The sequence below is a fragment of the Plectropomus leopardus genome, chromosome 15, assembly GCF_026936395.1.
Source record: "Plectropomus leopardus strain MGB_pleo_1.0 chromosome 15, ASM2693639v1, whole genome shotgun sequence".
Lineage (NCBI taxonomy): Eukaryota > Metazoa > Chordata > Actinopteri > Perciformes > Serranidae > Plectropomus > Plectropomus leopardus.
The window spans coordinates 21,921,650-21,949,550 of NC_142190.1; the positions used below are offsets into that span (position 1 = coordinate 21,921,650).

At 40.4% G+C, this 27,901-nt stretch overlaps 1 protein-coding gene across 2 annotated transcripts in view; it reads right to left on the bottom strand.

Annotated features, from left to right (window-relative positions):
• Window positions 1–211: 211 nt before the first annotated feature.
• mtus2a (microtubule associated tumor suppressor candidate 2a) overlaps window positions 212–27,901 on the bottom strand; it is a 50,371-nt gene continuing 22,681 nt past the window's right edge. The window contains exons 5-16 of one of the 2 annotated variants that reach the window (XM_088088635.1): window positions 15,213–15,377; window positions 10,974–11,072; window positions 7,500–7,687; window positions 7,296–7,421; window positions 5,960–6,026; window positions 5,395–5,609; window positions 5,174–5,279; window positions 5,007–5,080; window positions 4,797–4,895; window positions 4,580–4,699; window positions 4,372–4,472; window positions 212–3,971 (exon numbers count right to left, since the gene is read on the bottom strand). In XM_088088635.1, coding sequence (XP_087944761.1) covers window positions 3,440–3,971; window positions 4,372–4,472; window positions 4,580–4,699; window positions 4,797–4,895; window positions 5,007–5,080; window positions 5,174–5,279; window positions 5,395–5,609; window positions 5,960–6,026; window positions 7,296–7,421; window positions 7,500–7,687; window positions 10,974–11,072; window positions 15,213–15,377 — 1,892 coding nt within the window. In that variant the 3' untranslated portion in view covers window positions 212–3,439. The remainder of the gene's footprint in view (window positions 3,972–4,371; window positions 4,473–4,579; window positions 4,700–4,796; window positions 4,896–5,006; window positions 5,081–5,173; window positions 5,280–5,394; window positions 5,610–5,959; window positions 6,027–7,295; window positions 7,422–7,499; window positions 7,688–10,973; window positions 11,073–15,212; window positions 15,378–27,901) is intronic. The other variant, XM_042498575.2, reaches the window with a different exon arrangement.

Genomic DNA, 27,901 nt, shown 5'->3' on the forward strand with positions numbered 1-27,901 from the left:
TAAATGATTAAATAAAATGTGGGAGAAACTTAAATAATCTGAACATTTTTCAGCTTGTCTGGTGGCTTGTCAAATATTTTTTAGGGATGCGGTGTTGCCGCGGCTCCAATAATATCCTGTGTAATGCTTTACTGAAATAAAAGCATAGCAACTTTATTTAACCAAAACAACTGAACTCTTGGTACATTTTACTAGAAGTGCGTTTCTTTTAGGGTTGGTTCCCTTGGATGCAAACTACAAGCTCTTGTATCCAGAATATACTGTATGTAGCAGGTAAACACACTCTTGAAATGGACAGCAGGATTTAAATTAATCATGAAATTCACATGACTTCTCTTGAATATTTTTAATACTGTGTTCTCCCCAAAAAGTACAAATAAAAGCATCAACATACCTTGTATACATTACATGTTAAACTATCTCATTCCTCGTCCTCTAGGCCTCCTACGCTACGGTTACATTTTGACCATCACAAATGCAGAGAGGTAAAAGAAGAGAGAGGGAGAGCGAGAAACAGCAAAGACAGAAAAAACATGCTTCTATTACTTTGTTGGTGCACTAAGACACAAACTCATGTTGTAAATGTATTTACATTCAAACATACAATCAGTGCCAGAACTAACAAATTCGGTAAACTTTGTCTCCGGACCAAATCCACACGGGGTAATTGTATAGCTTACCTCCACAAATTCAGATTCTAGTGCTGAAATTTGACAAGCCATGGAAACATTTGCTACAAACAGCATTAAAAAATGTACATGTACGTTTCAAATCCCTAATGGATGAGATAAAAGACCCATGTTTCTTGTGGGAAGGCTTAACCAAATGCTACATATTAAATGGCTGCTACATAGTGGTCCTTCTATATCAAACAAAATCACACGAATGACTCGTATAAAATGCAGTCGATACATTTTTGACATTCAGCGCATAGTGAGACACAAATGTCCACAGGACACATTGAAGGGTCATTACAATACCAGTTCATTGTTTAGAAATTATAGTCCATTCAAAAGTGAAATATTAATTTAAGAGGAAATCTGTGACTTTACGCTGTCATTTGTAAACAATAGTTTTTGTTGCATCCTTGTAGACTTTTTTTTTGCACCTTAAGTGACCTTCAGGAGGACCCTGAAGAATCATTCAACGACATAGGCGAACTGTAACCCTAAAACATTCGAAAAAACACAGTGACTTTCTGACTGGTATATTCTTACAATTGATCGTTATGCAAAGACATTCTCAAAAATCATCAGTGTAGGTATAAAACAAGTGAAACTCATTTCTCAAATCCTATATGTTGTTATTTGACATTCTTGCGTTTAAGAGCGTTTAACCCTGTGTACGTGTCATACAAAAAATCTTGAAGATCCGTGAAAAGTTTTTTTTTACTTTTTACGGCCATAAAAAGTGCTGGTATAGCAATTAAAGATCTACTTAAAAGTCTTTTACTCAAAAAAATGTCTTTTACATGCTGGTAAAAGGTTACATTTAGTCAACCTGTAACTTAACAAATAAAAAGTGACTTAACCCATGCTCCTGTTAGCAATGTTGCTGTGACTGCCAACAGCCAACACACTTACCCTCATCCCTCCTCACTGACCTTGTTTATTCACAGCGGCTCACTTTCTCTTGAAGTCTGGACAGCTTTGTTGTGTCCGTGTGTGTAATCGCTGAGATTGCACATTAAAATATTGTACTTTTAAAATGTTGACTTGCTCAAAGCCAGGTGAAAGATTTGGACCCTGAGGGTAAGTTAGTTACAGTACAGGAGGCAGCTATGACAAACTGTATGCTATAAAATTATTTTTATATACCAAAGGTTGGTTTCTCTATTGTGTTTTATATAAGAGGAAAATTATGTCGCGAAATATTTTGGGAGTGTATAATGTTCTGTAGAGAAGCTATACAAAAGGGAAAAAAAAGTATTTCTAATCTAAATTTAGAAAATAATTCCCTGAACGATATATTCTTGCACACTGAGGATTCAGCTGAGTTTGCAAAAGTTTGAACACTCGAAGCATAAAAAGTGTCGGATAAAGAAACCAGAAGCGTCAGAAGAGGTTATGAAGAGGTTAACACAGGTTCCGAAAGGGATACACTAATCTTTGCAACACTCGTCGCAAAGAGGTAAACAGAGGGTTAACCTGTGTTTTGTTTAACTATAGCTTATAGACCCATATCATATTATAAGACAGTCCCCTGAACACCACCTACGTACACGTGACGACAAGTCGGTACATCTCCTCTCTCCTGTACATCACATATTCCACTTGTGTCCCATAGGTGACATTTTCAAAATTGCGAACACCATTCGTGCCCTTCACACCTCAAGCTTAATAAATAGACAGATCACAGCAATATTAAGTTTCACATTAAGACTGGAAGACTTTCACAGTACATGCTTGCTTAAGTAGCAAAACACATGTAACAAATAAATTAGATATAAACATTACATTTTAAAGAAATTCACAACATTTAAAACAGTGATTCCTGTGTTAGGTTACCCCCCCCCCCTTTAGCTTTGAGCTCCCTGGTAGCTGTGTGTTTATGTTGTTGTTGTTGTTGCTGTTGAGCTACAGACACACAACAGACTGCACATTCCCGCTGAGGTAAATACAAAATGGCAGACGTAGTTTTTGCAAGTTGACCTGAGGGATCCCAAAAAGTGAAGAGTAGCTCATATATGTGGCGAGATGCTGCAAGGAAGACCTGGCAAAGGTTTGAAGTCCTCTGGATTTTGCAGGTAAAATGGCTGGGGTTCCAGGTTCCCACACCACGAGGAAAACTATCAGCGCTGGAACTAATTACAAAAATGTTAAATACACCTCGAGGAGGCTGAAAACGTGTTTAATTTACAAACCAATTCTTTATCCAAAGTCCTTTATGAAATATTGGTCGTTCTCTGCTGGTGAGACGGCAGGACTCAGTATAAGGCGCTTTGTTGGGGATTTTTTAAGATGGGTAAAAAACAAAGAATTAACTATGAGAAACTAATCCCAGTCAGAGAGAGTACAGCTTATTTTATTGGGGACGTGAGCGTGTTTTCTTTTTTTTAACACACCAGAGTATTGTGTTGAAGAGTGTGCTACTTTCAATTGGTCTGTGCGGGACTCATTACTACCCATGCAGGGACGTTTCACTACATGTCGACACTATCCGTGTCACTATCATACAGTATGTACAGTCTGCATTTCAAAGCCGCAGTCATCTTCATTCATTTTCCATTACAACATTTTCTGTGTGTACGTCTAAGTTATGTTTCACATGATGGACACCAACAGCAACCCTGTAACCTCGGTGCTTTCACACACTACACACAGTTTATCCTGTGATGACTAGAGACTGCAGTCCATGTTTCTGTCCAACGTGTACTTTGATGCCATTCACATTCAAAAAGACAGGAGGCGAACAATGAAAACGAAAGACAGACGTGAGCTTATCTCTGCAAAGAGCTGAGACATGCGGCTGAGTTACAGCGATTGGCTGGCACTCTGTGAGTGGGCGTGGCCGGGCCAGGTGAGTAATTCTGATTGCTCGCTGCCCTGTGAGTGGGCGTGGCTGGGCCAGGTGAGTAATTCTGATTGCTCGCTGCCCTGTGAGTGGGCGTGGCTGGGCCAGGTGAGTAATTCTGATTGCTCGCTGCCCTGTGAGTGGGCGTGGCTGGGCCAGGGGAGAGATTTTGATTGGCAGCAGCTCTGTGGGAAGGGGAGCAGTATTGAGCCTGCTGTGGACAGCCGTGACAGTGGGTGGGGGAGTCGCACCCTGCTAAAGGTGAGGAGGAGAAGAACGGGGAGGAGGGGACAGGGGAGGTGGAGAAGGAGCGGTGCAGTGGGGAAGAGGCGGGGGACATGAGGGGGCTGGTCTGGAGAAGCCACAGAAGCTCCTCGTTGTTCCGGCTCAGACGCTTCTTCTCAGAGCTCTCCTTCTCCACAGAGTCATGGAGGTTGGCGTTCTCCTCTGACAGTTGCCTGCAGGGAAAACAGCACAGAGGCAGCTGACCTCAGCATAAAGCAGCATGTACTACACGAGCAGTGAGTATAAAGTAAAGACTGACCTATTGTAAATGATACAGATAACAGCATTAAAGGAATTCTTGACCCACAAAATGAATTTGTATAACAATCACTCACCCTGTGTTACAATAAACTAAGTCAAAACATTTGTTTTCAAACTCTCACACAACTCGTGTAGTGTATCCAAGTCTAATTTATCCAGTCATATGCTCAGTACTTCCCAGACGCATGCATTTTTGTCAAAGTCTCACTATTTAAAACACTTCAACATAAAACACAGGGGTAAGTAAATGATAAACATTTTGTGGTTGAAGTATTCCTTTAATGATAATAATGACGACTGAATATGTCTTACCTGGACAGGATTAGGTTGTGTTCAATGCGAGCCATAAGATCTTCATTCTGCTGCTGCAGAACCTGGACCTTCTCCTCAAGGAACACGTTCTTTTGGGCCTGCTCAAAAGTAGAATACAACCACAGTATATAATCTTTACTCTCCAGATCATGTCTGTCCAGACCATTGTGCATGTTGTGCGTTTGTCGAATAGCTTATCTGAGCCTACCACTTTCTCCAGATCAGAGATCTTCTTCTCCTGCTGGTGTATCTGCTGGTTCTTCATTTCCACAACTTCCTTCAAGCTCTTTAGATCTTGTTCAATGTGCTGGTATGGAGCCAAAGCATCCTGTTACAAAAAGAGAACAAGAGAAAAGGTAGATAGAGAGTCATCGATGGGGCTTAGAAAGGTAACGGTGTCTGTGTATTTTCTTTGTTAAACTCACAACTATCTGTTCGTCTGTGCTCCTCCTTAAAGCCTCCTCAAAGCGTTTGGCTTTGTCCCTCAGACTCTGGTTTTGAAATGTTAGAGTATCCACTTGATCCTGAACAAGCATCAGGATACACAAACACAATGTCATACATCATTCAGTGCATATCAGTGTGCATCAACCAAATGAATGAAACATTGAGGATGATTTTTACGCCAACAAAACCTGTAAAGAAAGCCTGAGTTTCTCAAAATCCTCCTCTAGAAGCATCTTCTGTTGATCATGAGCTTTCCTTAAGTCTGCACACAGATTTAGAAAGAAAGAGAGTTGATATTGTTTCTAGCAGTGCTGGTGTCATATTGTGTTCTCTAAATGAGGTCTAAAAATCCCACCTCTCATAGTTCGGGCGTGCTCCTCATGCAGTGTTGCCATGGTGATGTTATGCATGTCTCTGAGCTCTTGAATGGCTGCCCGGTGGTTGACTGTCATCTCCTCCATCTAACACACACGCACACAAATGCACACATTAATAACCAGTCACATTCATGTGAAAGATTAGATCTCATAAAAGCAAACATAATTGGACACATCTCCCATGATGCCTCTCTCTCACTTGCTCCTGTTGCTGAGTCCTCAGCTCCTCCATCTCAGACCGATGCTCCTCCTTTAAGTGTTCTGCCTCTGCTGAGTGACACTTTCTGAGCCCCTCCTCCACAGCGGCCAGCTCTGCCTCCTGCTGCAGCTGCAGCTCCTGCAGCTCTCGTTCAAACGCCACCTCCAGTGCCGTCTTCTCCCGATGGAGCCTCTCCCATCGCACTGAGTTGGATGCTGCGTATGAAGCAGATGTGTGATCTTATTAGAGAGTGGAGGATATTCAAAGTTTTACTGTACACACATGACTGTATAAACTGAGGGTTATGGTTAATTCACTTTTATTTTAGCTACATAAACTGTAAAAATAAAACTTCCACTTTGGAAATTCATTTTATGAATGTGTCTATGATGTGTTAATTTCCTCAAAATAAACAAAGCAGAATTAAAAGGTGCAGCCTCAGTCTCTCACACTCACATTAGTGTTATTAATGGCACCTGTACTTTTCCTACTATCTAGTCAGAATATGTACTGTGAGAAAGTCCCACCAGTTACCTGATTTTATTGATTAAGTATTGTCACTCACCCATTTCCTCTTTGATCTTTTGCATTTCCAAGGACAATTTCCTTTGATTTTCGTCTGTTGTTTTATTCTGAAATTGGGTATAAACATCATTTTAAAACCATGCAGTTACCACTTATACAGCTAAGCACAGATGCAAACAGTGAAAAAGCTTCTTAACTTCTTTTTAATGTAACAACTAAAAACTGACAGCCATGCTAACATAATGACATTTTAGCCAAAGTGGTGTTTTGAGCTAAATGTGAACATCAGCATGCTAACGTGCTTACAGTGACAACAATGCTAACATGTTGATATCTGACAGATGTTTACCATGTTCATCGTATTAGTTAAGCGCTCTTGCATGCTAGCATATGCTACTTTGTGCAAAGCACGGCTGAGGCTGTTAGTTTACCACTTTCTACCAAAGTATTGGACAAACTTTCAGAGCCATGTGCTAGCATAGCTTAAACAGACCACAGAAATGCCAATTAGAAAAACAAAACCTTTGCCTACTTTTTCATCATGCTTAATTATTATATTAATTAATGGCATGAAGAAATCTAAAAAGAAAATAAATTAAGAAACCCAAAGATGTGGTGGTTAAACTGAATTTAAACTGCATGAGCTGCTTGGGAAAAATGCTCATGCTGATGTTGCTTACTGATATGAACAAAATCATGCAGGAACAATATGCTGCATCCTGTTGTCCCTAGCCATATAGCAGTTGTTGTGTCTGATTAATGCCAGCAGAGAGAGCTCAAGTCCACACTTAAACCATCCCTGTCTCATTCTATATCTGCACTGTAGGCTGGTGACTGCAGCACTCAGACAGTGACCATAAAGAAGCCAGACAGTCCCTCGACAGTCTGGCAGCAGTATTATTACTATCACACATCAGAGGCTAAATCATTACATCAGTCACAGAGAGCTGGATGTAACCAGCTCAGTGACACACTGAACTCTGAAGGACACTTCCCACAGTCGCAATCACTCTTGCTCATCGTGCTGCTCGTGGACCATGCTGTGAATCTCACCTCCAGATGTTAAATACTGTATGTGTTCTTGAGGTCATGTGCGTTTGAGCATGTGTTTTCTACAATGCAGGCTCTGAGTAAACGGAAAGGTCAAAGCACTGGTGTGTATGTGCACAGGATCATGAACCTTAGACCATGTCCTGTTAGGAGGAGGTTTATTAGTGGGGTACTGTCCATCTAGGAGTAATTTGACATTTTAGGAAACCTACAGTTGGTACAAAATCGCACTGCTACTCTGTATGGGCTGGTGACACAGTACAGGATAGCCTTAAGACAAAATTTATGTTATTGTGTGAATGCATTGTGTCATCATAGATGGCTACCTTGAGGCAGTAATGCTGAGTGGTGATAATAAAGGCTTCCAGACCCAAGGACGTCTTCCTCAGTTCTTCTCGTAGAGCTCCCAGCTGCCTCTCCTGCTGCTCACAGCGTCCCTGCAGCCTCTGAACCTAAAAGTAACAATGAATAAAATATAATACAACAGTATAAACTCCACATGATGCTGCATATTTTTCCCCAAAACTCACCTCTTCTCTTTGCTCTTCTTTTTCTCTCTCTTCTGCTTGCCTTTCTCTCTCTTTCTGTTGGGCCTCCTCCTTCTCTCTCTGCAGGCTCTCCTGCTGTTCCTGCTGCGGCTTCAGGGGGGCCACGCGACGAGGGGATCCCGGGGGCGCTGACCCTCGCACGGCCACTGCAGGCCGCTGCCCAGACTGGACTGTGTGGAGATAACAAACATAGAAAATCAAACTGACTTTCATATCTGCATCATAGTCTGCATTAGAGTGCAGCCCAGGACACATATTTGTGTCTAAACCTGACCTGAATCCAAAAGAGTAGTAACTGAGGTTGCCCCAAACCCGACAGGCATTCTGTTTCTTCTTTTCTATTTCCAAACCTTTAACCTGACGCAGTTAATGTCAGGGCCCTGACACACCAAGCATATGGTTGGCTATTGGTCAATGTTGATTTTGCAGTTTGTCCTGTACTGTTTACGCTTGTATGCCTTTATCACCTGTTTTTTGGCTAATTTAGCACATTGTATTGGGGCCACAGGCAGTGAAGCTGGCAGAACTGTGAGGACAGCAAATAAACGGCTAAAGTCACAAGGGTGTGAGATTGCAAAAAAATATGGTAAGAATATTTTTATGGCAACTGTGCTCTTCAGCAGTGCTCTTGTGCTAACTGGCTAACTCACATCTGCAAATCATGGGATAGCGAAGAAATGACCAGCCCTACTCTCCCTTTGATTGTCTAGTACTTCTTGCCTCTCTTGGTTGGATTGGTTAGTTTTAGACAAGAGGAGTGGGATGGTTAGGATTAGGGTAAAGATGTCAGGGTAAGCCAATCAGAGGCAGAGTAAGAGGCCATTCATTTGCCACCCTAGGATTCTCAAATTCATGTCCTGTTGGTCTTAAAGTTTTCTTTTGTGAATGAAGAATAAACACTGCCACCTGCTGGTATGAAGAGTTATTTCCACTTCATGCTATTTGGCAGTGAACTGTAGTGTTTGTGGTGTGCTCAAGTGCAAATTTTAGCAACATGAGGTAACGCAAGATTCGGCCTTTGTCTCCGCTATTTCTTTCATGTCAGTTTGGTGTGTCTGGGTCTTTAGGAAAACTCTCTGCTACAGTGCTGCTGCTGAAACATGCACACAACACTTTTTAAACTGCTGCGGCTATTTCCTTGTGTCACTTTGACAACAAATCGAAAGGCGACACAGCAAAGAAAGAAAGGGCTGGTTAGGAAATTAATTGGGAAGTAAAGGATGAAACATAATGTCAAGTAGACCTCGGCCCTCACCGTTTCCTTCAGTCTTGGGTCTGGTATCCACGTGCTAGCTTGCATGCGCATTTTTGTAGACATGATATAGAAATATTCAAATGACATATACAAACTATAATATTTCCCATATGTTGGTAATTAGTCATGCACTCATTCTTAGATCTAACTGGGACACATCTATCTAAAATAATGAAATTGATGAGTGCTAAATCAGAGGAGATTTGACCTAACCTCTTGCTAACGACTCTGTTCACATGATAAATGATAGTAAGTTAATTGAATCTTCTCCAGAGAGGAAGCCTTTGGGGTAATACCCACTTTGGTGTTCCTCATAATGGACCATCTAATCTCCTGACGAATGTTATCATCATCAAGAAATGATTGAGCTGCTGCATACAATAATGTATATAGAATGTTACAGTACACTTGTATGAGTGTATTGTGTGTGTTATATTTGTGTGAAAACATTGGGCACGCTGAGTAAAGGCCCCTAACAAAGGAGGTGATTTAAGGGCCAGTCACAAACAAACGTGCTAAAAACATTTTCCCTTGGAGGGGCATACAACCATTAAGCTGCAGTTGACATACAGGCAGGCCGATTAACCTCTGTGTGAGTCACCTTGTCATGCAGTGTGAGTATATACCAGCCTGTGGAGAAACACAGCATCAGAACACAGCATTATATACAAAATTCTTTTTACCTTCTGTATGTTCACACAGACTGACAACGAGCCGCCAGTGTCTACACACACAATAAGGTTATCACTGCAGCTCCACATCACCTGCCTAAGCCATACCATTCAGGCCTACTCAAGCATGAGGTATCCATGGTAACAGGAGGCTGGGCTTGGGGTGCAGGGTCCCAGGTAATGAGTGAAAGATCGGTTAGAGGGAGGTGGGGGATAAAATGAGGGGAGTGCTGTGGGCCACGGGTAAACGAGACAAGAGAAGAGAATGGAGAGACAAAGAATTCACTAAGAAGGGGGGAAGGCATCTAAAGGTATGATATGGCTGTAATGGTGATGGATGTTAAACGCTGATTTAGATTAAGGAATTAATCCAACACATACTGGACTTATACTTGCAAGTGTATGTGTGCTAGTAAAATCTAAAATGGGGGTGTTTCCCCCTGAATTTTTTTTAGAACAAAACATCAAAAGGTAAAAAAAAGACGCATAAAATCTACAAATTCAGGCTTCGCTTCTAAAAATGTGCAAAACTGCAAATATTAGCAAATGTTTCAATATTACATCTTCATCAGTGTCTCTGCCTTGAAGGCACTTTAAGACTCCCCGTCTTTGAAAACGACTTCTAGAAGTCTTATGTAAATCATGTCTCCTTCTTTTGCAGTCACTCACACACACACACACACACACACACACACACACACTTAGACATAGGTTCTACCTGAAAGGTTATGGAGAGTTGAGTGAATACTAAATGACTTCATGTGGCTGAGAGTGAAGGCAGCATGCAGATAATAACAGAGGGGTTGGTGGAGGAGGAATAATGATGCGGGAAACAATGAGAAAAGGTGATTGCAGGCCTTGTGGGCTGCAGAGACTAGTGTATGTGTGTGTGTGAGTGTGTGTGTGTGTAATCCTGCTAAGGTGTGGTTAAAGGCTTATTCATGAGGTAAATTTAATTATCATTTCAACACGCTAAAATTTGGTTGGCAGACCATCCAGAGAAGCTGCAAATGGGAGCTGCAGACTTTCAATACCTGTAAAAAAATCCTTATAAGCAACAGAATCAGTGCTTAGAGTCAGAGTGAAAGAAAATGTTTTTTTTTATTTTGTGACTGTGTGGGAGAAGTAGAGGTCCAGCAAAAGATGCAGCAGAGAGAAGGTTGAACAGTAACAGCAGCGTTTTCATGAAATGGCAAATTGAGCAAAGAGAGAAGTGTAGCCGGAGGAGATGTGTGTCAACTCTGCAAGCAAGGAATTGGAGGCCCCTCTGAAATACTGTGTGAAAATTATTTTACCACCGCAGAGCCAAGAGGAAGAAAAGTACAGACTGCCATGGATCAAATCACAAGATATTTGAAATGGATGCAAGCGTCTTCTGGGCGTGGGTGGATTAAGAAGAGGTCATGAATGTGAGGAATATTTTCAGAGTGGTTTGGGATGGTAGACAGGTGGGCTGGTGGAGGAAGATTAGGAGCCACAATTTGTGAATTTTGTATGATATGTTTTGGTAATGAGAAAAAAAAGACTCACCCGGGGATTGAGGTTTGGGAGGAACCACCGCCAGCCTCTTTGGGGAGGACGGGAGAGAACGTGTGACCTCTGAACTCCGCTGAAACTCCTTCCTGCCAACTGTCAATCCACAAGGAAAAACCCAGTCGGTGGGGCCAATCAGAAAAGCACATACACAACGACACTTAGATTGTAGATGACAAGGTAAATATAGTAGTTACACATTAAAAAGCCAATATTTATTTATATTAATATATATATATATATATATATATATATATATATATATATATATATATATATATATATATATATATATATATATATATATATATATAAATATTATTATATCAATATTTATTATGAGACAATGGGGCCCTGGGCACAGATATGCAAAGGGACCCACCACCTGTCCTATATTGGAGCAAGACACTCTCTGTTGTTGTTTTGTGGTTTCATGTCTCTGTGTAGTCATTTTGTGTCTCCTTCTGGTTGTTTTGTGTCTTTTGGGGCCTCTTTGAGATAATTTTGAGTCTAACTTATGTCATTTGATGTCTATTTTATGCAATCCTGTGTTATTTTTGGTCATTCTATGTCCCTTTGTAGAGATTTTGTGTTTCCTTGTGGTTGTTTTGTGTCTTTTTGTAGTCGCTTGGGATTCTTTGACATAATGTTTTTTGTTATATTTGGTCATTTTGTCTTGCTTTGCGGTTATTTTTTTGGCTCCTTGTGTTTTTTTTGTGTATCTTTATAGTAACTCAGTGTCTCTGTGGTTGTTTGCCCGTGTTTGTAATTATTTTGTGTCTTTTTGGAGTTCCTTTGCATCTCTTTGTGGTCTTCTTTATTTCTTTTTGGGGTCATTTTGAGGGACATTTTGCAAGTGAAGGCCAAAGATCCCCCTGGCCCTGTGTCTGGTAGGTCCAGTCAGTAATCCATCCATGTATTCATATAACATTATGCTAGTCAAACTTCCTCCTACATACACACACAAGCACCAAACCAACCATCCTTCCATGGCGACTCCTCACTCTCTTTTCCATTTCTTTGCTGATTTTCCCCTCTCCTAACTTTTTTCAATCTTTCTGTTACCCTCTTGCTTTCATCTCCAGCTATCTCCCCCCTGCTGTGTTGTATAACTATGTCCCATGGGACTAGCTGGGTCAAAGTGAAGCAGAGCATATTGGGGGGAGATGTGCCGATCAGCTCCTTCCCTGCACTCTGCTGCAAACTTTGCAGCCAAGACAATCAGGAACTCTGTCGCAGAGTGTAGGTGAAGTGTGTGGGAGGACAGAAAGTAGCTGAATTCGAAACAATAAATGTGAGACCCAGGAGCTCACAGTGATTCAAAGGGGGAATCAGAGGAAGAAAAAAACAGATGATAGTGAATGAGGAAGGAGGTTTCAGGAGGTCAGCAGGGAATCTGTTGTGAAGCAGAGAGGAGAGAAGGAGAGAGGCCTTGAAAAGAAACTAATTAGACCTGTAATGGGAGAGAAGCCTCTGATCCTGAACAAATCCCCCAAATAACCCTGGAGAGATACTTCAGGCCTGAAGAGACAGCGTATGTGTGTGTGTTCACTGTGTATGTGTTGGTGTGGTCATGCAAATGTGGCTCTCAGAGTGACTCATTACTGCCAAGTGCACTGTTACTAAAACCCTGCAAGACTGTCTTGAACTTGTGCTTGAAGTTGGAGTGTACAGTCTTCTTTAAACAAACACTTTGCCATTTTTTTTTTGCAAGAGGCTGCTGTGAGGTGTTTAGCACAGCTGAGCAAAATTACTGGAAGCAGGAGTAAACAGATATCAAAACAAAGAAAAATAATTAACATGCCATCCAGTAACTCCAAAATGTTCATGCTCACACTTACAGTGCTACAGTACAAAATTGTGGATAAACAATCCAGATCAAAGTCACCATTAACATAGCCAAAATCTGTATGTGTGTGTGTTTGTCAGGTGAAAGCTTATTGCGTATTGAAGGCTCTCTGCACAGAAGTTTTCTGTCTGAAGCTTTCGGGGGCTCAGCAGGACAGAGGTGTCTGTAGACTGATAAGATGTGTATGCGCATGTCTGACAAAATGTGAATCTGTGCTGTATTGAGAAAGCCAGACAAAAATTGAATATAGTAGCTACAGATAAAAAGCAGGCTAGTGTCTGTGCACGACTTGCAGGCTGACAGTGACTCCTCAGGTATTTCTTCATCAATAATTTACAGCACATTTAAAATCAGCTTGTGTCTAGCCTACAGAAACACACAAGGTGAGAGAGATTTTCTCAGAGACGCTACACTGTCTGCATTCCTACAATATCACTAAGATCCGGACGGAGGACGGGGGGGTTGTTTTGGCAACAAAACAACAATCATCTCTACAATGTTTTGCTGTCCAGATCGTGTTCTGCCCTTGTAAGTTGAGTTCGTTTTTAAGACATTCAGCTCACACTACAGCAGAGATGGCACAGTTATATGTCTCCTATTCAATCAGCCACTGTTAAAGTTTAAAGACATGAGATAAGTGTGAGTGAGAGAGGTGTGACAGCCTACTACAGGGCTTCTGGTGTTAATTTCCATGTGTGAAAATACAACCGTGTGAAAAGCATCACTGATAGTGTGCCTCCTCGCTTGGGAACATTGCCACCGTCAACCAAGAGACAGTTGTGACCCGATGAAGTTCATAAACATTTATTAGCAGTAGAACATGTTAAATATGTGGTGTTTGTGTTTTATTAAACTTCACCAAAGCTTTATGAGTTCAAGGGGTATTTTAAGCTCTTCGATCTTGGTACTTGAACATTTTCTAGGACATGAGAAAGTGCTGTCATCAGGAATGGGAGTGCGCTGGAACAAATGGCCATAACGAACACTTGAAAGGCAATTCCACCCTTGGATATCTCTAACGCAGTTAAACACATTCTGTGGGTGATCTTGCAAGTGCGGAAATGTTAAGTTCGTGGCTTCCAGCGTTTCCTAAAATGACTTTCAACAGCCCTTGAAAGCTGGAGATTGTGTTTGGTTAGGTGCTACACTGTATGGAGGCAGAGGAAAGTTGAAAAATAAAAGTTGTAAAGGAAAACGCTCTGCCTCAAAATATGAATATTTAACATTTGCACAATGTATTGTATCTAGAACATAAGCGCCTGCTCTTTGATTACCAAGTACTGACTGTAAAACTTGTTATTTTTGACATCTTAGAATATCCCTCAGCTTCTGAACACCACTGCATACATAAAACATGGTTTGCTGGTTATTAAATTGTTCACTACATACAGTATGCAACAACAGCATGTGACAATAAGACACAGTCTGCTGCTGGTGGAACATTGCTTTTCTCTCACATGCTTAAAGCTCAGATTGCATTGGCATATACAGGTGAGTACACTATCTGTTCCCTTTATGAACACATTAGGAATGACGTTTGTTCACGTAGAATCAATGCTACCACAAATTCTAGAAATTCTCATAAAATCTTAAGCTTGTTTGCCACTGTAGATAAGAAAACCCCACTAACATCTTTCTTTAGCATTTAATGGGAAAGGTTACAATCGGCATGCACCACCAGGGCAAATGACTATGCAGTAGTCATGAGTATTTATCAGCTCCAGCTCCTAATGAAAGTGATGGAAATAAACACCTGGGTGGATGCACTGATTTTAACCCCTTTGCTGATGCGATGTATGACATCATTACAAAATAGTGTCCATCTCTGTCCAAGCAGTGCTGAAACATCATTCCAAACTTAGCCTGCACTGACTTTAAGAGAGACTGATTAAATAAGAGATTAAAAAAAAAGAAGCAACATTTTCACTGTTTTCCACCCTGTCTGTGATGTTTAAAATTACACATCAGAAAAAAACAAAAAAAACAAAATGCACAGAAAGGAATACTTGTCTACATCAGTGCAATGTTTACATCTCCGGTCCAATGACAATGGGAGAGGAGTCTATTACCTACTCTCAGTGGGTTTTCCAGTTAAAAAACCCCTGCATAAACGTTCTGATTTTGGTGTTAAAGTGGTGTTATAGCAATTCAATTCTGAGTGAACAAATTAATTCTGTAGTTGAATCTACGCATTTATGGCTTAACAGACACAAATAGACCACAGAAAGTCACAAAACAACCACAAAGAGACACAAAACCACCACAAAATCTGTGTCTTGCTCTCAAATAGAAGAAGTGGTGAGGCCCTCTGCTTATCTGTGCCCAAGGGCCCCACTTTTGGTCGAACCAAGACTCATGCTATGTTTTCTTAAAAAACGTCTACTGACCTCCAGGGGAGCTTCTTGGCTGAGCAGGCAGGTAGCGCCGGGGTAGGGCTGGGGTCGAGGGCGGCTGGAGACTGTTGCTGCGACATGGTGTCCCTCGCTGATGATCTGTTGACGGAGGGCCGGTGGTCACTCTGTGAAGAGGAGGCTCCTCACTCACACTTAGACCTGGAATACACAGAATGTTTGTGTTTAATTTTTTGTTTTTATTTATAGCAGATTTGTTTGTTCCCTTTCTGACTTGCTATATCTCAATCGTCTCCTCCTCCTTTTTATTGTCACATATTGGTTTTTCCACAGTCTATATATAGCTGTGTTATGTCTGAATTTAGTCTCACTGGACTAAGAAATGGTTTGTAACCCCTGGGTCTTGCTGCTGATGCTCTTAATCTTCCTTTTGTTAACCTGGAGCAGCACACATATCCTGCACACAGACACACACACAAACGCAGTCTGAAACAGGTGTTTACTCAAGGACACTTCAACGGTTCCTCATGAGCAATACAAACACAGGAGAATACAATGCCCACTAAGCGCACTGATCATCGCTCATCCTGGCGTATAGCTCAGCTATAATCTATTAAATGACTAGTTCAGAGTTTACACACTTGAAAGCACACACTCTCACACACTGTGTATATGCTTCTCATCTCACCAATCAATAATGACACCACAGATTGCATGCACGTCTCCACTTTCTTCATGCAACAAGCGAGGATGAACAATTTAATGTAAAGCTGTTTGTAAGAAGCCATGAGATTGGTGATTAAGTAATATAGCACAATCTCTCTGCATCCTCAGATATCACACTTTAGAAAATATGATGGCAAAAAAAGCCCTAAAAAACAGTGTCTCTGCAAATTTAGATGTCAAGAGTGTCTTTTGGTTTGCATTGTCTTATGTTGGAGCCAAGTCCCTCAGGCGCTCAGGATTAGAAAAGATCACTGCAGGGAGCCTCATCCGTTCACATGAGCAGCTTTGCTATTGGTTTGGACTGTTTCTGTGTACAAAATATTCTACCTCCCCATGCAGAAACGCAAATCACACAAACACTGAGCTACTTATAACCACACTCCTTCATTTGCTCCCTCCAATATTTACTGCATTGTACAAATATTGCTGTAAATAACTAGCAGGTTTGACATTGACTCATTTGGTTGCTCACAAAGAGTATGTACCACCACTGCAGAGCTGAGCAGACCTGATTGCTTTTTAGATGTTTCCTTTATGTTCTTTTTTTTTTCAGCTTTATTTTTATTTTTAGAAAACACATAAACGTATCCAGTGCTCACTTGGCAGAGCATGCTTTCCAAAAAAATCTAGTAAGCTAAATTTAAGGTTAATGTAGTCAGTCAAGCAGCGCTGGTGCAGGTATTGTTGTAAAATACAATAAATTCAACCAATCCTAAAAACACAGACCAGTTGTATTGCATGTAAAATATAAACATATACATATAAACCCATATCTTGGGGGTTGAGGGAGAGGGACCATTTTAGGCTTACACACTCCCTAATTCATTCATGGCTCACACACACTCACACACACACACACACACACACACACACACACACACACACCATTGCAGCAAGCTTCCATGCATTGTAGACAAAGGGAACCATGCAGGTATTGGACTACAAAGTCAGCAATCAGTGGATGATGCTGCAAATTATATGTTTACGCTGAGTGACAAGCAAGATACATCAGAAAAACAGCGAGAATTGGTGCTTAAGTATGATCATGCAAGGTCAGACCATTGTGCACATTGTACCCAACCATGTTGCAATGGAAGCAAGACATTGACTGTGATCTGTGATTACATGCAAGAAAATGTTTTTGTTTGGGCAGTACCATTAAGCAGTGACAACAGACTATATACTGTATGTGTATAATTATGTGTCTCTAAAGACCCAAGGTATTTACATAGTAATGTTCTGAAAATTACTGCTATTAAAGTAGGGATGCACAATAATATCAGCATCCGAATCAGCATATATTGACTTTAAACTGAAATATCGGAATTGGCCAACATGCTGATTTCTGCCGATATGACAAACTGATTTTTTTTTTTTAATTTACAAAGTGAACATGTAGAAAACATCAACACTAAGTTGAAGCATTTTTTCTTATTTTGCACAATGAATGAATATAACATATATATTAAAGAATTGCATTTCATGTCTCCATCTGCTGGTGGGCCATCATAAGAGTATACATAATGACGTTAATTCCACTACAGAAGAGACTTAATCACTAAAATAAGGTGGAAAAAAGTGGATATACAGATATCGGTATTGGTTATCTGCAAAATGAGTTTTATATACCTGTATATCGGATATCAGCCAAAAATCAAATATTGTGCATCCCTAGATGAAAGGGATACATAGATGAATTAGCTCACATTTGACTGTTTCACAGCTGTGTTCATGTGCTGCTCATGTTGCCACTACCCCATGCTCCAGTGATGCGTCTTACATCCCCTAAGCTTCATTAGCCAACCTGCAGCTCCACCAGGAGTTGATTAGTGAGGCTGCTTACAGTATTTGCTGCTCATGAACCAGTCAAGGGCATTGGCAGTGTGTCCAGGCCAGATATGATCGTGGAAAAAGCGCTGCACTACTGTCACTGAGCTCTGCAATTACTGCTGTGAGCATCCTCCACAAGAGATAAGAACTGCATGTAAATAACAGATAAAATGATTTTTTTTGTAATGAAAAAAATAAAAAAATAATTGACCTTAAATGCTTCAACTCCATGTCTGAGTTGACATGGATCAATTGGCTGGTTGATATGAACTGAGATGCGCTCATTAGTCATAGGTCATGTATGTACTAGACAAATTCCCAGAGCACAGAGCAGAGAGGAGTCAATGATAGCATTTGGTAGTCAGACAGACACAACTGAAGAATGCTATGAATGATAAAAGGGAGAGTACCATTCAGCGACTTAGAGAAAGAGAGAAAAAAAGGGATGTATTTCATTAACGGTAAAAGAGAGCTGATATGCATCACTCATTGGCAAAATGCCAACCGATGATGGATAACACGAAGAGGATAACACGAAGAGGATAACACGAAGAGGATAGGAAGAGGGAAGGAAACTGGCTGTATGGGAGAAGCAAACAAAAGGATATAAAAAGAGCTACAAAGAGGAGCCAGTGGTAAGCTTAGCGCATTATGAAAATGGATGAAAAAATACCAAAGATATTAAAAAGGGACCAGGAGCAAGTGGAAACAGCTGAGAACAAAAGACGGCAGGTTATTCTAGCCCAGCGTGTGGCCATTTTATTGGAGTAGCTTGCACCTCACAGCAAAACACACAACTATTGCCAGTACAACAATGCTGACTCTGAATCCTAAACAATTGAGGAGGAAACACATAGATCAGAGGTTTTTATGTGCATCCTCAGAGTTCTTATGGAAAATAACAATGTAGCTGCACGTCATGGGTAACAGTTTGAATTTCATCGTGAAATTGTAAAATTCAGACCGCAGAGGTGTTTTATTTGATTTTATCAGGACCTTTCTGTGCTAGTGAGCTAAATCAGTGTGCTCAGTTCCTAAAGGAATTGATCATGGTGTAATCTGTCCATGTTGCATACAGCTGAAGCGGCACACACCTGGGTGAACACACACATACACTACCATTGAGAACCGGAGCCACTGCACAGCTTGCAGTGCTGACATGCCAAAGAAATAGCCCTTATTTTTCAAAAACCTATCGCTGTGGGAAATAAGTGAATACTGTAAACTGAACTTTAAAAAAACAGCAGCATCTGGTACAAACTGACTCACTGGAATAGCTGGTGGTGGAATTGATGTGAAAGGATGGGGATATTAAATTATTCTTTACTTATTTATTTTACTAATGTTTTATGACCATTTCTATGTTTAATACAGTGACAGATGAGGCACTCAGATCCTTTACTTAAGTAGCAATTAATGTAAGTAATTCATGTTTAAGACATTTGTAGAATCAAGGTCATTTTAATGAGTGATATAGAGAGCATAAGTCCTTCCCCTTCTGGAGTCCTCCATGGGATCGTACTTCAGAAAAAAAAAAGAGTACTGTAGTCAACAATGAGAGACAATTTTTTTTTTCTAGACTTGCAAAATTATCTTCAAACTGAAAATCTTCATATATGTAATTCATGGCACAATTAAAAACAGGATCAATTTTCCAAAATAAGGTCCCATGGTGCTCCACATTATGGAAATAACAAAAGGTATGTATGGCTGCAACTAGAATTAAAGACTGGTGTGTAAACAATAGATTCTTATCTAACCCACACAGAAAAATGTTCAGTTGTTTAAAGAAAGATATAGTGTTTATACACTGATTTGCTCATTTTGGTTGATTTATGAAGTCTAACCTTAAATGTGCCTGTTTAATTGGACTCCATGTTCTCACAGGCATATGTCAGCTTCCTTCAGCGCTGTTCAATACAGAAGACATAGTGTGTAATTAAGCTTGAAGATTGTCTTCATCAGAGCCTACAATTTGTCCTGCTTATTAATCGCTGCTTCCTTTCATTCGTTTGAAGCTGCTCTTCACTTTCTGTCAGTCTTTAGCCATCAGTCAAAGAGTACAGGGCATTTGATTCCCTATCAATCACTCTTCCTGTGATCTTTAATATTTTCGCTATATGCTCACAGAACATGCACACATCATGTGCATAATGTTTCACACTGTCAAAAGATCTTTCTTAACACTCACAAACATGCAGCCTAACATTTTGCCAAATTGTATCTCCAAGCATATAGATTTGAGTGTTTTATTACATGTAAATCACTGTCAGTGTTTCTGAGCCATATGTGCATTTAACAAGTAAATTGGATTATTAATTTTTGAGTTCTGAGGATATTTAATTATTTAAGAAACAGTATCTTAATAAAAGAAATTAATAAAAGCTGTCAAAACAGTGCATAGTTTGTTTAGACTCATCAGCTACTGGCAACAAAAAGGTGTCCATATGCAAAATACACAATTGTGCATCTGCTGCAATGTGTGTGAAAGTCAAGGTTAAAGCTGCATCCTAAAACACAAAGTGATGGCGATGCAGAGACAAGACCTGGGCTACAGACTGTGAGATAGATCAGATAACACTGGAGCTGACAACAGCATCCACAGGCCTCCTGTCCTCTGCCAGGACCCAGATGTCAGGAGATTAAAGGTTCAGTCCAACCAAAGGGACATGTGGACATTTATCAAAACTGGCATTGTAAGTATAGGCCATTTGAATAAATCAGAGTTTTCCTCCTATGTTTTATTCTAGGATTCATATCATAATCTCAAAAGCCTGGATATAAAGATTTCCTCTGGCTGAGAAACCAATTGTGGTGCCCAAATTCTGCTGGGCACCACAGTAAAGTGTTCTAACAAGGGAAAGCATATGGCTGCCATGTTGAAAACAATCAAGCCAAAACAAAGCAACACCCACTGGCTGGGTCAGAAACGTTCCCGTTTTACAGCTAAACAATAACACTAAAAAATGTTGCTGAAAACATAAGGTGAAATATAATAACAGTGTCGGGACTTGAGCTTAATCCTCATTTTGCAACATACTATTCTAAAATCATTTGCACAGCATTACTGATGAGGTACTCTCACAAACTATGAAAGAAAATATTCACAGCATTCAATCACAGTAGTGCATCAAACTGAACTAAAGTGGAAAACTTGAAAAGTACACCGATCAGAGCAGCATCTCTACCAGGCACCCGCTTGAGCTAATCATGACCACTCTCAACTATTGTTGAAATTTCAGCACTTGTGCTGCAGCATAGTCTTCAAGCTTAAAAACTCTACACGCCTTGTCTATTTTTTAAGGGAGCCACAACGTGTTACACAAAGCAAATAGAGTTTTCCTGCTCACAGGCACATGGTGTGGAAGAAAAATCAATTTTCTGACAATATAATGTTAGACAGAGAAGAGTGTTGCTCAGTATGAGAGAGGGTGAGGAAAAGGGAAGCTGTCGTGCAAATTATTTGAGATTTTTTTTTTCACCCTAACAAAATCTTTGTCAGACCTAGTGCTCGATATTTTTTCTATGAGAACCCTACCATTGATATCATTTACCTGTTAATCTTACCTTAACATGAGACTTTTTACATTCCCATGTTTATGTCAGTCTGGACCATCAGTTAAGCTCATAAACAGTGATTAGCATAGAGCTGGATAAAATACTGGGAGTGTATCGGTTAATGAACAGGCCCATTGAGCCTATCCTCACTGTCACAGCTCTCCTGCTTCAATAGGCCTCTGCCATGTTAGTTTTCCTCTCCTCAGCCACAGAATGGCAGCCATATCTAATTGGCCCATCTAATTTGCTGCTCTACTAGTGTGTGTTTGTGTGTGTGACGTTTGTGAATATCTGTGTGCGCACATGCACCACAGAAACCATCTGTTCACAGTGAGCTAGCATGAGTCACAGACCAGATCTGAGCCATGGCATCTGGGGTATGGCATCCTCTCTCCTCCTCGCACCAATCCCTCCATGAATCTCGCTTTCCGCTCCTTTTTCTTCCACATTCTCCCTTCCCCTCTCTCTCCCTCTGCTCATTTTTGTCTCACAGAATTTGCTTTTATCACTGAATCCCCCTTTGGCTCTTCTTCTCCTGTCAGCTGTCTGCTCAATTTTCCTTTCCGCTCATTTGATTTTCACCGATAGAGAAGATGGATAGAGGTGATAATGCTCTAATAATACAAAGTTTGTTTTGGCGATTGAGTTTCCATCATGGAGTCATCGTGGCTTAAAGGCACAAGCTTCATCAGCCTCCTCCTGCTGGATTCTCCTCTCAGCTATGTAATGGAGCCTGTCAATCACAGTGGAATTAAAAATGCATTCCCCCTAGATTTCTTACAAGCATGGATGCACATGCACATACACATACACCTCTGAAACACCACAGGGGATACAGGGGATGGCAGTGACTGGGCTAAAGGGGGGATTGGGTTAATGGCTAATCAGTGTCATTTAGAGTAACCTATAGCCCCTCCAGACATCAGACAAGCACACACACGATTGCTTGCATACTTGTATGCAAACAGGCAATCAGAATCAATCAAGGCCAGACCAGTTCAGCTAAATGTCACCTTGGTTACCTGAGTGTGAGGGTGTGTAAGTAATTTCCATTTTTGTCACCTGTATCTGTGATAGTATGAAAGCCCTGAAAGGCAAGGTAAAAAAAAATCTGGGCTATATTGGCCAAAACGTAAGTTTATCTCATATGTATGGGATCAATTAATAGCCTAGTTTAGCCTAAACATTAATTTCAACATACAAGATAATATCTTCTAGGTAGTAGATATCACCTATGTGATATAATCTTCAGGGTTAGATAACTATAAAGTAATCTAAGAAACCACAGCCCAGAACAGCAAGTTAAAAAAAATGCAAACATTTTTGGCCAAAACCTAATTTTATCTTCCACATGGCATTATCCTTTAGATAAAGTCGCTATTTCCTACCTAGGTGATATTATCTAATAAATGACATAAACTTTTAGGCTAAATTAGGCTGTTAATTGTGGGCCATGTTGGCTAAAGCCAAAGATTATTCCATACATAAAAGATATGATCTTGTTATCTCCTACATACAAAATAAACTTTTAGGATAGATTAGGCTGTTAACTAGTCTCGCACATATGAGATAAACTTAGGTTTTAGTCAAAACTGCTGGGATTTTTTTACCTTGCCATTCAGGGCTTTCATTGCTTAGTTTCACTCCAATTAATGTACAGCGTTTCTTGAAGGCTACAGTTTTTACTTTACAATAATATATCAACAACAATATCATTATATATATTATTTTCTTACAAAACTCTAGTGGTAACTAGCCATGCAGATAGTTTTTAGATACAAGTACACATTGAAATTTCTACCTCCATCTCAATACAGCGTAGTTGAATGGAATTTTGTTTGTGGTGATCACAGCATTGGAAATCAACAGAACAAGCTGTCAACACTTTTTATTGGAACTACTTTCTACCACAGAAATAGTCTCTACGGGAGCTTTTCACAATCTGTTTAGTGGATTAGCCAGAGTAACTGAGACATTGTGTCTGGGAAGACATTGTGCTGTTGGGTTTTTTTTCTTCTTTTTTTTAAGGCTGTGAGCATCACAAACACAATTCCATCGCTCCATGTTACTGGGTTGGAGGCAGAAATTGTATGAGTAATTTTTGGTGACTCAACCCTTAAACATTGTGGTTCTAAACTAAGGCCTATAGCACATTCTCCCAATCCAAGTAGTTTTCCTCTGCCTCTCCACAGAAACATATTTACACATGCACTCACCTGCATGTTACTCATTGATCAGAGCAGGTTGACTAGCTACGACAGTGGGGAGTTTAAACTCCAGAGATCCTTCCTTTAACCCACTTTACTGGAGCCCGGCAATCCTTTCCTCCCCATTGCTCTATTCCTTAATGATTTCTCCTATCATCCGGAGCCCTAATGGAGTCTGTTTTGCTTGCTGATCAATGGGGAAAATGAGAAACTGAGCCCAGTCTTTCTTCTCTCTGTTACAGAGGGAGGTACTGAGTTGCTGCGGCTCCCCCAGCATCCTTGATGGAAGTGTGTTTGAGAGCTCTGTCAATCTATCTCCTCTTTGATCTGAGTTGGAGCGCAGTAAGAGGGTGCAAAGATCCCCAAGTGGTAGAGGAAAATCAGGAAACACTCATTACACTTCTCGTGATTCCATACACTCACCTGCATGCACAAATAAATGCAGATTAAACAGGAAGAGCCTTTGGAAATTAGAAACTGAAGATTGTTTACCACTCACACTTAACTTTTCTGTCCCCATTGGTACTGCGAAGCATAACATCAGTCTACAAATTGGTTTGTGCAATCACTCAGAAACATGCCCCGACACTGCACACAGTGCCTTTGGCTACATGGGGATTTCAAAATGCAATTATTTCGGGATAAAATTGACAATATCTAAAATTCAAATCAGGGAACAGCTAAACTTTGAACAAAATGTCACCCCTGTTTGTTTCAGCTTTAATAAATTGCCCCCAAGACAAAAACAAAACAAAACAGGCATAAAAACAAACCCTCAGCATTTCATCATCACGCAGTATACAAACTTCGCTTTTAACGCTCCTGACCCGTTTCATACACAGTAATGGTTTTGCAGGGAACAATATAAATATATACTATGACAACTGAATCACCTTTCAAATAAAAAGGTTAGACCATATGAGAGAAAAGTGGACATTCCCAATCCAAATCAACATGTACCTTTGCCATTGCAAAGAAGTGTGACCATTGTAGCAGCTAGCTTGCTAACTTTTGTATAAACCGACTTGCAGCAGGTCACGAACTCACTTAGGTGAGGTTTTGCTGTAATGACCAAACAAGCAGTGGAGTAGTATGAAGCATGCAAGATTACTGGATTTAATGGCTTCATATATCTTTTGGTAAGTAAAAGCATCACAATCTTTGTTCATAATTAGCTGTGTTATACATGTCTCTAAGGTCAGATGTCAGTGAGTTTTGACTGTTGGCTCTGTAATGATACACAGATACTTAGGATGATCAATTGTAAGGCTACATGAATTATATGAATTATAAGACAACATGATAGTCATAAAAAGACAGATAAAAGGAAAAGCCAGCTAAGTGTGTACAGTAGGCCTAAACAGAGTTCTCTAGTGCAGTGTTTCCCAACCTTTCCTGAGTCATTCATTCAAAGTCCACACATTTTAATATATTCAGTGTCAGACTTGCGTTTGGCCATGTCGGTGAGCTAATTTGCTTTCTCTGTTAAGTAGCTGTCTATTATTTACTCACTCTATAGCAGGAAGATAAAAGGTCTATACCGGAATTTCACCGTACTTCATAATAAAGTGTTTTTTACCAATTTGGCATGTTTGCGAGTCACTTGGAGTCCATTCTGAATGGATCGGCTACCCACTTTCGGACCACGACCCACGATCTGGGAACCACTGCTTAAGTGATTGTGACACACCTTATGGTCCCACTGGCATGTGTTATAACCGTAACTACAATCACAAACATTTAAATGTCTGTTCTACACTTATTTTATTCCTAGGGGTTAGACAAAAAGACACCAGACAACCTGGTTAAAGCTCACACACTGAGAGAGACAGAGATCTACAGTCAGGCCCAGTTTAGTCTGGAAGGTTCAAATAGAGTGGAGAGTTCAAATGCCTCACAGCTAAAGGTCACAACCACCACACAGAGTCGAGGGTGGAAGTAAATGTTCCTGCTCTCTCCCCTCCAGCCTCTCTGACTGTGTCACACACACACACACACACACACACACACACACACACACACACACACACACACACACACACACACACGGAAATGAACATCAAAGGCCCTTAATGTTTTGCCTCTCATGTCTATCATCCCTGATTCCATTTTGGTCTCACCAAGCTCGGAGCAGCAGCAGTTCAGCAGCAGGAAGAGGAACATTGTGCTGCAGGCGCTACTTTAAAAACTTCTAGTCTTTTCGTTCTGCTAGCAGGTGTTCCCGGATTGTGTGAGCTTGTGTGTGTGTGTGTGTGTGTGTGTGTGTGTGTGTGTGTGTGTGTGTGTGTGTGTGTGTGTGTGTGTGTGTGTGTGTGTATTTACAGATGTAAAATTTATAAAGCAGCCAAAATGCCTGTGGAGGTTTGGACTATAGGTGATAGATTACTGAAGTAAATCTGCACATTAATATTGGCAGCTATTGGCAGTCACTGTTGTACTGTGTATATTTATCTCTCATGTCCAGTGGATGCATTTGTTGCATAAGCTGCATAACGAGTCACATTAAGTTTGATAAACGTTGCTGAGAGTGACTTTGTAATCTCTGGCCAGACTGGTACAGCACATTCTCATTTCATTGATTCATGATATTGATATTTGCAAGGAAATTCATTTATAAAAGTACTGCACAAATGAAGCTATTACCCAGAGGAAAGGGAGGGCTAAATTCAATACTGTTGATGAAGTTGCATTTGTCTGGGACAACAAACCAAAACAAAAATAGAAAAATCAAAATATATATATCTGCAAGCAGCAGTTGATGGCATACAAGATCCCAAACGCCATGGAAACTGTGTTTCCCAGCTCATTACTGTGCTGCTATACACCGATCTCTTGACATTTTGACTGTACAGATATATGGTAGATGCCGCAGGGAAGTATCACTTTGAGCAACTGTATGTTGTAATAGTGCAACAACTTTTACAATTTATTGAAACCTTGTTTGAAATAAGGGTTTAACATTTGGGAGAACATTTTTAAGAACTGTTTTCTAAAATTCAAGCTGGTGGAAAATCAAGTGTGGGGGAAATTCATGCCATTGTGTGTGACTGACTTGGTCCATGTATGAGAACGTAGGGAAAAAATTTAAAAAAGAGAGAGACAACTAAGAATAAGGAGACAAGAGAATAAGAGGAGTGTTGCATTTGCTTCTCTTGCATGCTAAGGCTGCGACTAATGATTACGTACTCGACCAACTGATAAATTGTTTTATCATAATAGAGTAAGTGTGCCCATCACAATTTCCCAAAGCTCCAGCCTCCAGTCTTCACGTGACTTGCTTTGTCTGATCAACAGCCCAAATCCCCCAAATATTCAGCTTATTAAAGAGGAAAAACAACAAATTAATGGATTTGCTTTCTTCTACAATGAATTTACCAAAACATGCAGAAACCACTTAAGAACAGAGTTATAAAATGTATGTCTATGCCTGAAACAGATATGACAAGCTTTTCAAAAGTGAAAATCTCCACATTTATGCCACTTAAAAATAAAATAAGTACATTCTGCTCTGGGGACCCAGAGGAGACTCTTCTTTTCCCTGTTCCACAGTAGCTGAAAAGGTGCCTCCCCCACATTACCACACACTTTGTATTCATTTCCAGCCAATGGGAGAGAGAAAGGAGAGATGAAAAAAGTATGAGCACAAAAGAGGGGGACGAGAAAAAGGAGCGATGACATAACAGGGGGCCTGACGTGCGTGAGAATAGAGGTGCTTACGTCAACTGTAACTGGGAGAGGAAGAGCAAGCACTCCCTATGTAGGTCACATTAAAAACACATGCAGCTACTGCAAAACTTCAGCCAACTAACAAACCAGCCTGACAAGCAGCACTGAAATCACAACTGTAAGTACAGCTCCAGCTCTCTACGAGAGGGAGAATGGGAGAATTAAAACGATTCATACTGTACTGTTGTCTCTGCTAATGCTGACTGGATCTGTAGCACAGACCTAGTTAGGGGCTCTTAAATTACTGATGAGTCTGGGGAGTGACATCATGTGCACTGTTATGGTTTTCACATACATTTAAGACCAAAAAGTGGTAACAAGCGGAGTTTTCAAATGGGGCACGTGTCATGACTCAATGCATATGGATTAAATAATTGTAACAGTTGAATTAAATTGTGGATTTACCCATTATATTTAATAAAGTCCCAAATATCAGCCACCCTGCCTTCTGGTCTGTAATATTACACCAACTTCACACTGTGTCATCACCCTATATTCATGAATCTCAAGACCCTGAAGCAAATCAATTAGTAACAATGTCAAAATGATTTTAATATACTAACATTAGCACTCCTATTTGGGTCAATCATGTGTGACACATGCACAAACAAATCAATGATTCAACACACAGTGGGCTAGGCTATAGAAAATGTTGCAGCTCTACAGTTGTTATTGACC